Raw genomic sequence first — 12,850 nt, 5'->3', positions numbered from 1 at the left:
ATATCGAAGTTTGTTGCAATTAGAGATGATTTTATTTCAAATTTCTGAATCCTTGAACTTTTCTTAATTTAAGTTACACAGTCCCCTGGAGCACAGGACGCGCTTTCAAGTTCGTACTCCAGTAATTGCAGTTATAGTGCCTGAGCCTTTCTAAAAACAAAGATGTCATCTACCTTGGTATTTCTAACAAGCAGAGTGTAGAGGATTCATTATGTGCTTTACCCACAGCTTCAGATGGAAAAACTTTCATCACGGGAAGCTATTGCTGAACTACTGACCTGGCTGGACCATGTGGAACAACAGCATGGACATGAGGAGCCGATAAATCCACAATGTAGTGCTGCCCAAGTCAGGAGCCTCCTTGAGAAGTACAAGGTAAATGGAAAGCTGTAAGTCCATGCCTTCTGTGAGGTGTTTGGCTGCAGCAAGGATGGAAGAGCCTCACAGGCACTGTCATTTTGTTCTCCTTGCTCTCAAGAGTGTTTCTCAAAGATGCCTTAATATCTTCCTTTATAAAAACCTTTTGCTCCCATGCCTCAGAACACACTGCCTGTCCTGCAATACCGCCACTCCTTGCTCTGCTGTAATCTGCTTTTGCTCATGTTGTCCTGTCTGTCTCACTTGTGCTCTCTCTCTCTCCTACATTCAAATTGGATTCGATGATCTCAGAGGTCTTTTCCAACCTGGTGATTCTGTGATTCTTTGAAATTATAAAATGTGTTGAGCAGGAAAGCTTTACTTCCTTAAGTAGATAGACTCTGTGTTTGTGCTTGGTTTTAGTCAGCTTTCTCAACAAGGAATTTTGGAGCTCCGTAGGCAGGATCCATTTAACTAGAAAACGGGGCTTTTCAATGTTGTGATTCACCAAAAGAGATAACCTGCTAGGAGGGAGGGACAAGATGAATGTCCCTGCAGAAAGAGAGGCTGCAGTAGACTGTTGCCTCTCTTCAGTGGCTGAAGCGCCAATGGCAAAGGCCGATTGTCCCAGCCACAGGAAGGATTCAAGCCATGCTCATACCTCTGTAGATTCCAGGGAGCCCAACCTCAGGGCACGAATCATATGCAGAGTCATATTTTGCTTTACCATTGCAGAGCTACCGAACAGTGCTCTGGGCTCAGACAGGACAACAGTTCTCAGTCTGCAGCTGCGCTTCTCAGGCACTTCGGTACTGCATGTCAGGGAAGTGTCAACATAAGCATTCCTTTCAGAGTGCCTTAGTAAAGCAGGTCTATAACATGTTGATCTATATCAGTTGGATTTGGAAGTTGGAACATGTAGGTGAGGTGCTATTTTTAACCCTTCGGATCTTTAGAGATTAGTTTGTACGTGTGCCCTGTGTGCTTGCCAGCAGCACCAGCTGTTTATGTTGAGAAGAAAGCCGGGATGAGGGTCATGAATTCCTACGGGGATGCAGCTAGCCTTTGGGACCTCTACTGTGGTATGCCCTGATGTTTTTTTTTCTGGGCACTACAAGATACATTGAAAATCCCTTTCCTCCCCTCTTCTTCTATGACCTTCTAAAGCAATAAGGCATTCTCTTATGTGTAGCTTCTCCCTCCTGTCTGTGGGCAAGAACATTTGTGCTAGAGGACACTTTTTTCCTCCCACGTATTCTGATTTTCTGTTCTGATGGCAGCAATTTTGATGAAGGAGCACAAGCTCTTGTCTGTGCTTCTCTGTGAGTCGCAGGAGTGTTGGAAGGCCTTGGTGGAAGCCTGCTCCGGGCTCACGGCAGTGTGGTGGTATTGTCCAACGGATAAAATACAAGGTCTGGTAGCCCTAGGTTTTATTCCCTGCTCTGGCACTAGCCTGTTCTTACCTTGGGCTACCCACGGAATGATAGTGATTTTCTGCAAAAGTTTCAGTGGATAGAAGTAGTTCCACAGATATAAAAGGGTAAAAACTTGAGAATTATTGCTACAGCCAGGTCTCTTTCAGATGGTTCTGAATATGCTGTGAATGGCCCATAACTCTGCCTTGAAGTGTCACTGAAACTGATCAGATTAAAACTGCCAAACTAATGGGTTTATGTTTTCTTCTTTTTTTGTTCCCCTCCTCCCTTCCAGGAATATATGATGGAAATGAACTTTAAACAGACGATGGTAGATTTTGTTAACCAGTCACTCTTGCAGATGAGCACTTGTGATGTGGAAAGCAAGCGTTACGAAAGGACAGAATTTGCCGAGTGTCTTGGAGAGATGAACCTGCGATGGCACAGACTGCAGGCATCTCTGAACAGAAAGGTTTGATTGAGTCCTTATTACTGTCTCTCACAACTTTGATCTTACCTGTGACAGTTCTCTGTATTTTGCAAGCAGCCTTTCTCCTCGAGTCTGAAAACACCACTGAACACAGCAATGAGACTCCCTGTGCTCTGTGCTGTCTGTCCATCCTGCTGTCTCGTGGGCAGCCTGTGGACAGGTCTTGTAGCACATCAGATATCAGGTGGTGGGCAAGCACCCAAAGCTCAGCAAGTTCTGGGAGCGTAAACTCTCCTGTAACTTGCAGGGAGGGAAAACAGGCAAAATCTGCTCTTCATGACAGCCCGGGATTTACCCTAATTGACTGTAGTAGGTAAATCCTTGTATGAAATAAATACAGTCAGTGACATGTCACCAAAGACCTGTGAAAGAAGAAGAATTCAGGGTAGTGTCTGCAGGAGAACCTGTTAGTGAAATCTTTTGAAGCTTTGGGGTACTGTGAAAGTTTAAGCATTTAAAACTTAATGGGAGAAAACACTGAATGCATTGTGGAAAGGAGAGGTGCTACACTGCTTGGTACAAACAGTCTGGCCCTGCTCAGCAAGCAGAGTACGAATAAAACAAAGAGCCCCTCCACGTGGTACATGATGGGAATGAGAAAGAGGGACATATCCGGCCTCCAAACATTTTCCTGTTGTAGCAGTTGGATTTGCCAAAAATGCAGTTATTAAGTACGTAGTGTTGACAGCCGTATTCAGATGGGGATGTATGACCCTGCTGAAAAATGCATAGCAGGATTCCATTCCCAGCCCTGCTCCAGCCCTCCTGGGTCACTGGAAATAAGTTACTCTGTCTCTGCATCCTCCTTCTACAGTAACGAAATCTCCTTTCTCAGTGGAGTGCTTTGGAGATCAGCAGCTGACTGGCAAATTGTACATGTAGACGAACTAGACCAGGACATCTTCTGTTTTTCTGTGTATAAAACGTGTTTTGGGCAGTGCCTCAGAGTTACTTTAGTGAGACTAGAAATAATCCATGCATCCAGATTTAGATGCTGGTGCTTGCCCGCAATAGCTAGTGTGACTCATGATATGGAAAAGACCGGTGAAAGGTTAGCCTCCCAAAATGCAACTACAGGATTGCTGCAATGAATCCTTCCACTAGAACATTCCTCCTTCATTGTTCCTCTCCCAAACTTACAGGGCATTGAGAGAAGCTGCCCTCTCTGAATCCAGATACGAAGACCACTGATCAAATGGAAAATTCCCAAATTTTCTGACTCAGAAAGTCTTCTAGAAATGTTTTCAAGCAGAAAATTCCCTTCCTACGCAACTGGAAATTTCTATTATTACGAAATTTCAGCTTTATGGGGGAAAAAAGTTGTCTTTTCTAACCATTTTCAAGAAACCATATTCTAGGATGTAATGGATCCCCAGGGCTGAAATGGAAGATAGGTGACTTGACGTCCCTTTCTTATTAGTAATTTTGTTGGTAGGTTTTAGGGAGAATGAGGTTTTCAGACTCCAAATGAATGTGCTCATGTAGCCTAGAGTCCCCCACACTGTCAGGTCTGCAGTTTGCCTGCTCCAGAACCCCCACTGCCTTGTTTCTTTCCCAGAGAAAGGTCAGATCCTAAAGAGCTAGTAAATCCTTAGCTTTTCCTCTAGAAGTATTTTCTCTAAATAATAGTTTCAATGTAAATCTCGTAATCTCAGATTTTGTTGTGGAAAGAGGAGCCCTGTTTCTGCCCACCTCTAGGTTTAAATAAGTTAAAATAGTTCTGTAACTTTCAGATACAAGACCTGGAACACATTTTTGAGGATATTACTGAAAATGAGAACAAAGCACAGACTCTATGCAACTGGTTGGAAGCTCAGAGTGATCGACTGAGACCTCTACAAACCCCGGCAAGTCTGATCTCTGCACAGAACACATTAGATGATTGCAAGGTAAAGCATTGTGATATTTTCGTACAAAACATATTTAGCACCTTGCTGAATCCAGACTGAAGAACTACACTGATTTTTAACAGGAAAAAAAAGTAAAGGAATTTGCCATTTCATAGAAAAATACTACAGTGTAATTTCAGTTAAAGCATGTTAGGTTCAAGTGATAAAGAGCTAGATCGCCTCTAATGTGAATTGCCATTTTATGATTTTTCATCCAACTGAAGATGCAACTGCTGTTGTTCTGTGGTATTTAGAGTATTGTGCAGCAGTATTGTAGATTTTATTCTGAGATGCCTCCAAAAGTAGTTCTCAGTTCAGCAGAGCCATGGCAAAAGCTATCAGTTCTATTAGTGTGAAGAGCTCTGTGCTGGCCATGTGGTGCAAATTGGAAAAATAGCATCTGCAATATACTTGTGCCCTAGAATGTATTCTCCGTGCACCAGCCTCTAGAATCTGGGTGTACTTTGGCTTTGTTGTGCTTTTGTAGGCATCAGCTCCCTCAAAATTAGTACAGGTGCAGACAGCTAATAATCAGCTTCTATTACTCTGACAGTCTGCCGTTTTCATTCAGTACGGTGTTCCCTCTCGATTTTTTAACATGGAATATTTGTTCTTTTATTGCCATGATTATAAGCCCTCTCCTGTAGGACTCTGCTTTTATTGCCTAGAGTGCTCTGTTACACACCAAGTTGCAGAAGTTTCTAGAGTTAGTTAGGATGTCAGGGACTCTCGTGTTGCAAAACCAGTTCCTGTCTTACTGTTGTCTGCTGGGGCAAAGGTGGACTCGAACGCTAACCCACCCAAGGAAAAGTTCAGCTGCATTAGTAGAACTTTTTGTAGCTGGAGAGGTACATGGTGGCTGAGGAATTAGCCCCTGATGATTTCCTTCCCAAGCGCAATGTCCAGTGCTCGTGCTGACACTAAATGGACTGATTCTATCTCTCCCTGCAGGAGACTGTCTAAAGCAGCCACTGTCGTTTTGAGCTCATATAAAACAGCTGTTCTGTATCAGAGTTGAGATGGTGGTGTTGCAAGGCTTAAGAATTACACAGAATTGGTTTTAAGCTCCTCACACAGTTTTATTTCTGTGGTTTCATTAAAATCTCTTATTTATCTTATTTTTTTTTTTTTTACTTTTTTTTCATTTAGGAGCTAGAAAATCAACTCACCGCTAAATCCAAAACTCTTGATGAGCTCAAACAGAGTTTGGCTTTGAATGTTAGTGCGGAACAAACGCCAGAAGCTCTGCCTCCCAGGATAGCTGAGCTGTGTGAGATGATGGACAGCACTGTAAGCCAGGTAAAAGCTTAGTTTGCATTCAGATTTCCTCCAGTCCCTATTCTTACCAGAAGTGTTATTAATTCTCTTCTTGGGATGGCAGGAACCAGTACAAGAATGATGCAAAGTATTCCTTACTCTTAATCTTAACCTTCCCAAGAACTTACCTTTTAAGTCTGTACCATAATGTAAATTAATGTATTTCCAAGGTTGAGAGAGAAAACACGGTCTAATGTCAAAGTAGTTTGAAGGGGAGGAGGAACAGTCCCCCATCTGCAGTTTAGGAAATAAAGAACGAGCGCTGCTACTCTGTCAAGCTGCAAATGGAAACTATTTTACTCGATGTGCTTCTCTTTCCTGCACTGGTCTTTCTCCCCTATAGTACACTGATGGAAGCTGCCTATTCCTGCCCTTTTCTCACTGTATATTTTCCATCTCCCAATTACTTTTTAGTCCCCACACCTGTATGGCTTTCACTGTCCTGAAATCCTATGTAGTTTCTAATTGCTTCCAGGAGAGTCTGGTAGATTGGTTTCTCATGCAAATTGGCTCCCCGGGAGATTGCATATATAGTTAAATTATCTTGATCTTTTTTATCTCGACATAAGTGATAGGTGCAGAAGATATAGTAATGAGTACATTTATGGATTTGAATTTGTGGTAATAAGTAGCCATATATCGTAGAGGATTGTACGTGATACAGTGATTGTTTTTATAATTAAGATTCCCTTACACTTTCTATTATAAACACCTTGCTTTTGTTCCTCAGAAGTTTGTGAAACCTGCACCCTTTTGCTTGCACTCTTCCACACTAGGTGTGGGTCCAGGATGGGTCTGCTGCTTCTTGGTTTAGGTTTCAACAGAAACAATGCGGCCGTTTCTAAGAAAGCAGAGGCATTTTTATGTGTGTACAGGATGAGAGGTTTTCCTTCCACTGTGGAGCTGAAGATTTAAGTTGGCAGGATTGACAGCCTAGTGCTTTTTTCTTCTTGCAGGCACCGTGCCATGGATCACATTAGTTTTAGTATTTTTGTGACTTAAGTATGGAACTTGGGAGCAGCAGAATGTTCTTTGAGCCTGGTTGTCTGCATGTGCAATGAAACACCAAACGCAGCTTTCCTCCCGTGGGTGACTCCTGTCAGCAGAGCCAGGCTGTGATTTCAAATACAGGTCTAAGGAGATGTGAATCTTTGAGTATATTGTCCGTAGGTTGATCTCAAGGCTGTGAGTCTGTGGCCGAGAAACTTTTCACAAGCACAATGTCTTTCCATCTTCCTTGTGTGGGCGGTAATTAGCCACAGGCTGCAAAATGCAATTAGAGATTCCTCCCACCTATACCATGACTCAACTAAGAATAGGGATGACTAATCCTTCTACTGCTGCATGCCTGGAACTAGGATACAAGGATACAATTATCCATGCAGTGTCTTTAGCATGCACCATGGTGTAGAAAAGCCTTCATCTTCCACTGTGTGGAAACACAGTCGGAACTGAGACCTGGCTTTTGGTTGTACCAGGTGCCATGGAGACGTGCTTGTTTGCCTGCCTGGTTTTCATGCTCTTCTCAAAGCATCTGGTACTGGCATGACTGAAAATAGATACTGAAGTAGATTAATGTTTTGTTTAACCCAGGACAGACCTTAGGTACTATCTGATACAGAAGGATACAAATGACATCTCCCACAAAGGAGGACCGTGGTTATGTATTTGTGATGTGTAGGGGCGTGTGACAAATGGGAACTGTGCTTGCCCCAGGATAGATTGAACAACTGTAATAGTGAAAGAAATGTAGAAATCAAAGAGGATATCCGTCATTTAATTTTATATGACAATCATGAAGTTCCTTGACTGCGATTCAGGTGGACCTGCATTATTAGGGCACGATGTTATAAGGAGGATGATAGCTCCTCCAGAGTATTGTGGTGGCATCTTCTTCCATACAAAATGATTTCTGTTCAGATTTTCATTAAAAGGAAAGGTAGTCTCTGGATCAAACTGTCTGCTTCCTAAGAAGATTAAGTCTCTCAACTTTCTCCCATTTCAGATTGATTTTGGCAGGAAGGAGTTAGCAGTTCATTATTTCAGTACTTCTTACTTTTAGGGAGGTTCTGGAGTTGTGGCTGACAGAACAGTGCTACCTGGAGTTCTGGTTACATTTTTATTTCAAGCAAATTCTTGTACTTCACTCTAAATACTGTTTATGGCTTGAATTGAAACCTGCGTAATTCCTTACCAAACAGCAAAATACTCCCAACTTGTGAAATTCTTGTGGATTGTCATGGAGTGAGCATTGAGCTCTGATTTTGAAGTCAATTTTAAAGGTGAATTATGTGGTTTGTTTGCAGGTTGCACAATTAAAGACATCAATGCAGTCAATACTGGAGCAATGGAGAGCGTATGATGAAATTTATATGGAAGTCAGCCTGATGACAACAAGGTATTTGTACTGCATAGAGCAGTGCAAACCTTCTGTGGTGTCAGTGGACACTTTGAAAAACCAGGTCAAAACTCTTCAGGTAAGTCTACTGAAGTGGTCTTTTTTGTGTACTTCCTCCTGCGCTTTTAAGCAAACAAACAAACTCCAATGAAAAAAAATAACAGAATAATTTATTTCAGCAACTTCCTCTTCATTATAGTGCCACTGAAGTCAGTGGAATGGGAATTTTTTCCAGTCTGCAGAGGTACTGAGGACTGTTGTTAAACTTCTTTCTTAATTTGGCACATAAGTTCTTTTGTGCAATTTAGGTACCTAGGTTCAAGAGAGAAGCACAGGTCAGCTGCTACCATGTCTGCCTTAGTGCGGACTAGCAGGCCCCTCATTTTGGATCACAAAAATCCTTTGACCTTTTACTCTTCTGCACGTGCTGGAAGGCATCGCCATATGAATGAGCAGGTCCTCGTGCTCCCTTGCACTACTGAGTCCAGATGGGCACCTGCACTCCACCACCATGCCTTGTGCTAATGTCTACTCAGTTCGTGTCTAATCCACGTGGATGGCAGGAATTTGGGCTGAAAATGCAGCTGGCAAAGGAAAAGCTAATGCCGTCGCTGTATGTGTTTGCTAAAGGTTACTCACTGTTCAGGTGAAAGACTGGTTCGTGACTTGTTGAGCAAATTTCCTTTTGACCCTTCACTTCTGCTTCCCAGGGAAATGCTGTAGCATAACCTGGAAGGAGATGACAGTGCATCGATTCTGGGACTGAATGCAGAAATGAATGAGACCTGGGAGAAAATTAACGAAGGGATCATGTCTCCAGACCTGTGATGCAAATGCTCCACTTGGGGTACTATGGCCCAGCCGCTGTGCCAGTGACCACTGATGTGTCTTGCATTTAAGTCTTATTTGCATTAAAGCATCTTTCCATCTCCAAAGAGCATGGAAGAGAAGGTCCAGGACCCAGGATAGCCCTTCCCAAAAGCTGTGGCTTGGGTTGGATGAGTGCGGCAGCCCTAGGTCAGAGCAGAGGGATCCCTGAGGCTGACGTTTCCAATTGCTCCAATGCAAAGTCAGCTGTACAGTCGCCCTCCGGAGAGCTGGAGTTTCCTGCACAGCCTCAGAGTGAGGCTGGGCATAAATCTATGGCATAAAAGCTCTGGATTGTCCTGCTACCCTGCTTGGCTATTACAGAGTTTAAGTGGAGCATCTAGAGTAGGCAGGCTGGCCCTAGGTCTGAATGTTTCACAGATACACCTAAAATCGCTTTACCTGATTGTAAGCAAGTGTTGAATGCGGTGTAAACACTCCCTGTTTCAGTTTAAATAAGGTCTATTTTGGTTTATTTTCAAGTTTTATTGCTAATGGTACAGGCCAGACTGAGGCTGTGATTGCCAGCTACGTATTTCTCAGCAGTAAAGCCTGAGTAAGCGCTTTGCACCCTCACATGGGGACACGTAATAAATGGAAGGAACTGGAGCACCTTTTACCTCCCTCCTTCCATCACCCTGTTTATTTTTAATCTGGATCAGTTCATAGATATGATCCATGGCAGGGTTCTGCAGTTCTGCCTGTATTGGGAGGAAGGACGCTCAGCCAGAGACAGGAGTTGTCAAGCCAGCTTTGCTGCCAGTAGAAATGTGCCTGAATCAGTGACTTAAAATGAACACATTTTTGGTTTCTAGTGAACTAGTTTAAACAGTTTGAGGCTATGGGTTGGTTAAATGTAATGTTTCTTTAAGAACAAATAAATGACCTCAGTTTAAAATGGGCCTCTTGAATGGTTTTTTTTAACTTGGGCCGTTTCTCCTCTCTTTTAGCTTCCAAATTTTTAAGATCAGGTGTTGCATTATTCACAAACATTTTAATCTGTACTGCATTCTTGCTACCCTCTCCCTACCAGTCTATAGGGGAAGCTGTACTTAGGTCATTCATCTCCACACCCAATTGCCGTAATCTATTTTGCAGTCTCTTCAAGATGAATCTGAGGTCAGTGAAGAAAGTTGGGCCAAACTCCATGCTGCTGCCAGTAAGCTGAAGAAGAACTGCTCACCCTCCTTTGCAGAGATTATTCAACAGAAGTGCACAGAGGCACACGCTAGGTAAGCTTGCAAAAAAAAGGCCCCCAGTTATTAGTATTTAAAAAAAGATGTTGCTGAGGCAGGACTTGAAAGTCTGTCACGCTTTTCAATCGGTATTAATTATTAATACACCTCGCCCGTGTGAGGAGTAGCTGATGCTACCTGTTTTGTGATGATTGTGGAGCACAAAATGGTGCTGTGCCAGTGGGATTTCACTAACATGTGTATGAACACAAAGAAACTACCAGAGGAATGCTACATGAAATCATATTCTGGAGGAGAATCTACAAGGAAAATGTTTCTATCCCTTGATATGCTGGCAGGTGGAACTTGGTAAATGAAGATCTCACAGATCAACTGCGGGCAGCCCAAGCAACCCTACAGCTTTTGGAGCCCCTTGATACTTCATGCACTGAGGCAGCAGCCAAGTTAAGACAGCTCGAAGAGCAATGCACTCGGCTCTTGGATGCTCGTGTGCCTCAGGAAGACACTATAGAAACCCTGAAACGGAGGATACAGGATCTAAAGGTAAATGAATACCTTTCTGCTGCCTGGTACAAATCAAGATTTATTGTTGAGGAACAAATCAAAAGAATGCCTTCTCCCTCTCCTCTCCCCCAAACCAGTCAGTGGAAAACATGAGATCTGTGTTTTTCTTCCATTAACAGAAACCTTTGTATTTCCTTTAAATACTTTGACCAGGTCCTGAGACCAAACCAAGCTAGAGTTAGCACAGGAGGAGAAAAGAGCACAAGGGAGCAATCGTATTCCATCTCTGCCCCTTTCTGCTCTATACAGAGAATCAGGCCTGTTCTGGGAGGAACTGTTAAACCAAAAACTATATACTTCATGGGGCACTGCTTCGAGGGAGAGGTAATATCTACAAGAAAAATAGCTGTGGGAAAAAGACCAGTTTCCCAGAACACAGGACCGTCTCAAGGTCTTCTATGGTCCTCAAATTGATTTTATTTGGGTTTGGTACTTTTTTTGGCCTGGCCCGATAAGTTCACACACTTTTGAGCTCATTAGGTTATTCTAAATACTTCTGACATTAGGCAAATGAGATCTCATGCTGGGGCCACAGGGTACATTTGACTCTCGGCAGCAAAGCTGTCATTAGGTTCTGTCGTTTTTGGTTTCTTCAGTCTGTAGTAAAGAAATATAATAATCCTTCTTTCAGGCCAGAGCAAAGATTCATCACGCTTTATGAACCTCTAGCCACGTGTTGGAAGAAGTCCACAGTATGCATGTGGCCAATTAAGAAACTTTACATTATGGGAAAGAGAACTCATATATTTTTCTTCCCATGTCAGAAAAACTAACAGCAAAACTTACACCAGAACATTTTCACTTTCTTCTGAACTCTTAATGGCTATAGCATAAATTCATCAGTATGTCAGCAAAAAAGCATCACATTTTCTGGAATTTTTTGGGGAAGAGCTTTGCACCTACTAAGCAAGACATGACCACTAGAGTGCTGTTGGCACTGTAGATCCTGTCCTGGTGGGTGTGTATAGGACATGTGAAATTTAATGTGTTTTTTGAAAGCAGTGAGTTAGAAGAATGAGGATCAGTGACAGGGTATATGAGTTACATGTGTCTGAAGATACATTTGCATTATGTATTTTAACCTGTATTTTAACCTCTCTAATCTTTTCCTCTAGTGTGTATTAGGAAATTTTATAGGCTTACGGAACTCTGTCACCACAATAAATAAAAATAGAGTCCCCTATAGAGAGTAAGAAATCTAAATGGGTTATTTACTCAGTGACTGAAGAGGCAGTTTACAGTACGATACCTTCCAAAGACGAGGATCCGGAACTAAGATCCATTTTACTTTTTAGGGAAACTTCTCCTAATCAGAAGTCTTTGTTCATTACTCACAGACAATATACAACAGCAAATTTCAGGGCGTTTCATGGCTAAAAGTAGATGACCGTTCTAGAAATAGCTACCATTCAAGATGACATCTTGCTGTGCCTTGTTCAGGTCAAAAATAAGAAAAAAAACAGGTATACTGAACGAGTATAAAATTACTCTCTTGTTCTTGTACTGCCTCCAGAGTTTAATTTTATAGCATCATTTCTGCAGTAAAGGGGAACAAATGAAAACAAAACCATAGTTCTCAGTCACTAAGTGGTATGTTTGTAGCATAATTTCATTTCTCAACTGCAGCACGGGCCAGTTTCTCCATCTGCTAGTGTAAATCTGTTCCATAGACAGAGATAGTGAGATTTCTCTCCCTAATCTCCTCTGTAGCAGTACTATCCTACTGCATGAAGTCATGGGTGCTCCACTGAACTTTGCAGTGTGCTTTTCTCAGCACTGGAGTCAATGGATCCAGTTCCCATTATCCTCCAAGTAAAAGACCAAAGCTTTCACTATAGCTGAGCTTAGTTACAGCAACAAAAGCTATTAAATGAAAGTGGCACAAGAACTATGATCTGGTTCATTTGCTGACTTTTTTTCTTTCCCCTTCTCTCGTCAGAATTTACAGCATGGCCTTGTAGACACACTAGTATTTCGTACTGAGATTTCTTCACAGGCTGATTGCATAAAACAGCAGGCTGGGACAGCTGCGTGGTCCTTTCTGTTGGAGAAGCTCCAGCCACTCCAGAAAGCATCCTATTTGAAAGAGATGTTGCAGAGGAAGATAAATGAATTTGAGGTATTTTTTTTTAATATTAAATTAGCTGTCAGTTTGAGGTGGCTTCTTCACTAGGGCCCTGGAGTTGTTGAATTGAAATGAAATTTCAGAAAATGAAGCTTGACAGTCTGATCAACTATGTAAGGAAGTAATACATGAGGCCAGAGGGACAGGGGAAGGAAGGGTTTCAACCTTCCTACCTGTTTGTGTTGCTCTAGCAAGCCTGCAGTTTGCATTTAACAACTGTTGTTTTCCTGAT

The 12,850-nt window shown here is 42.4% G+C and overlaps 1 protein-coding gene across 1 annotated transcript in view; it reads left to right on the top strand.

Annotated features, from left to right (window-relative positions):
• The window catches only part of SYNE2 (spectrin repeat containing nuclear envelope protein 2), a 154,919-nt gene that overhangs the window by 99,304 nt on the left and 42,765 nt on the right, over nucleotides 1–12,850 (top strand). The window contains exons 82-89 of the mRNA XM_054066775.1: nucleotides 229–375; nucleotides 2,068–2,244; nucleotides 3,996–4,151; nucleotides 5,301–5,450; nucleotides 7,775–7,945; nucleotides 9,832–9,965; nucleotides 10,268–10,472; nucleotides 12,433–12,612. Of these exons, the coding sequence (XP_053922750.1) occupies nucleotides 229–375; nucleotides 2,068–2,244; nucleotides 3,996–4,151; nucleotides 5,301–5,450; nucleotides 7,775–7,945; nucleotides 9,832–9,965; nucleotides 10,268–10,472; nucleotides 12,433–12,612 (1,320 nt within the window). The remainder of the gene's footprint in view (nucleotides 1–228; nucleotides 376–2,067; nucleotides 2,245–3,995; nucleotides 4,152–5,300; nucleotides 5,451–7,774; nucleotides 7,946–9,831; nucleotides 9,966–10,267; nucleotides 10,473–12,432; nucleotides 12,613–12,850) is intronic.

The sequence above is a fragment of the Cuculus canorus genome, chromosome 5 (assembly GCF_017976375.1).
Source record: "Cuculus canorus isolate bCucCan1 chromosome 5, bCucCan1.pri, whole genome shotgun sequence".
In the NCBI taxonomy this organism is placed as follows: Eukaryota; Metazoa; Chordata; class Aves; order Cuculiformes; family Cuculidae; genus Cuculus; species Cuculus canorus.
Note: the sequence above shows the minus strand (reverse complement) of the source record. Positions and strands in the feature narration are given on the sequence as shown.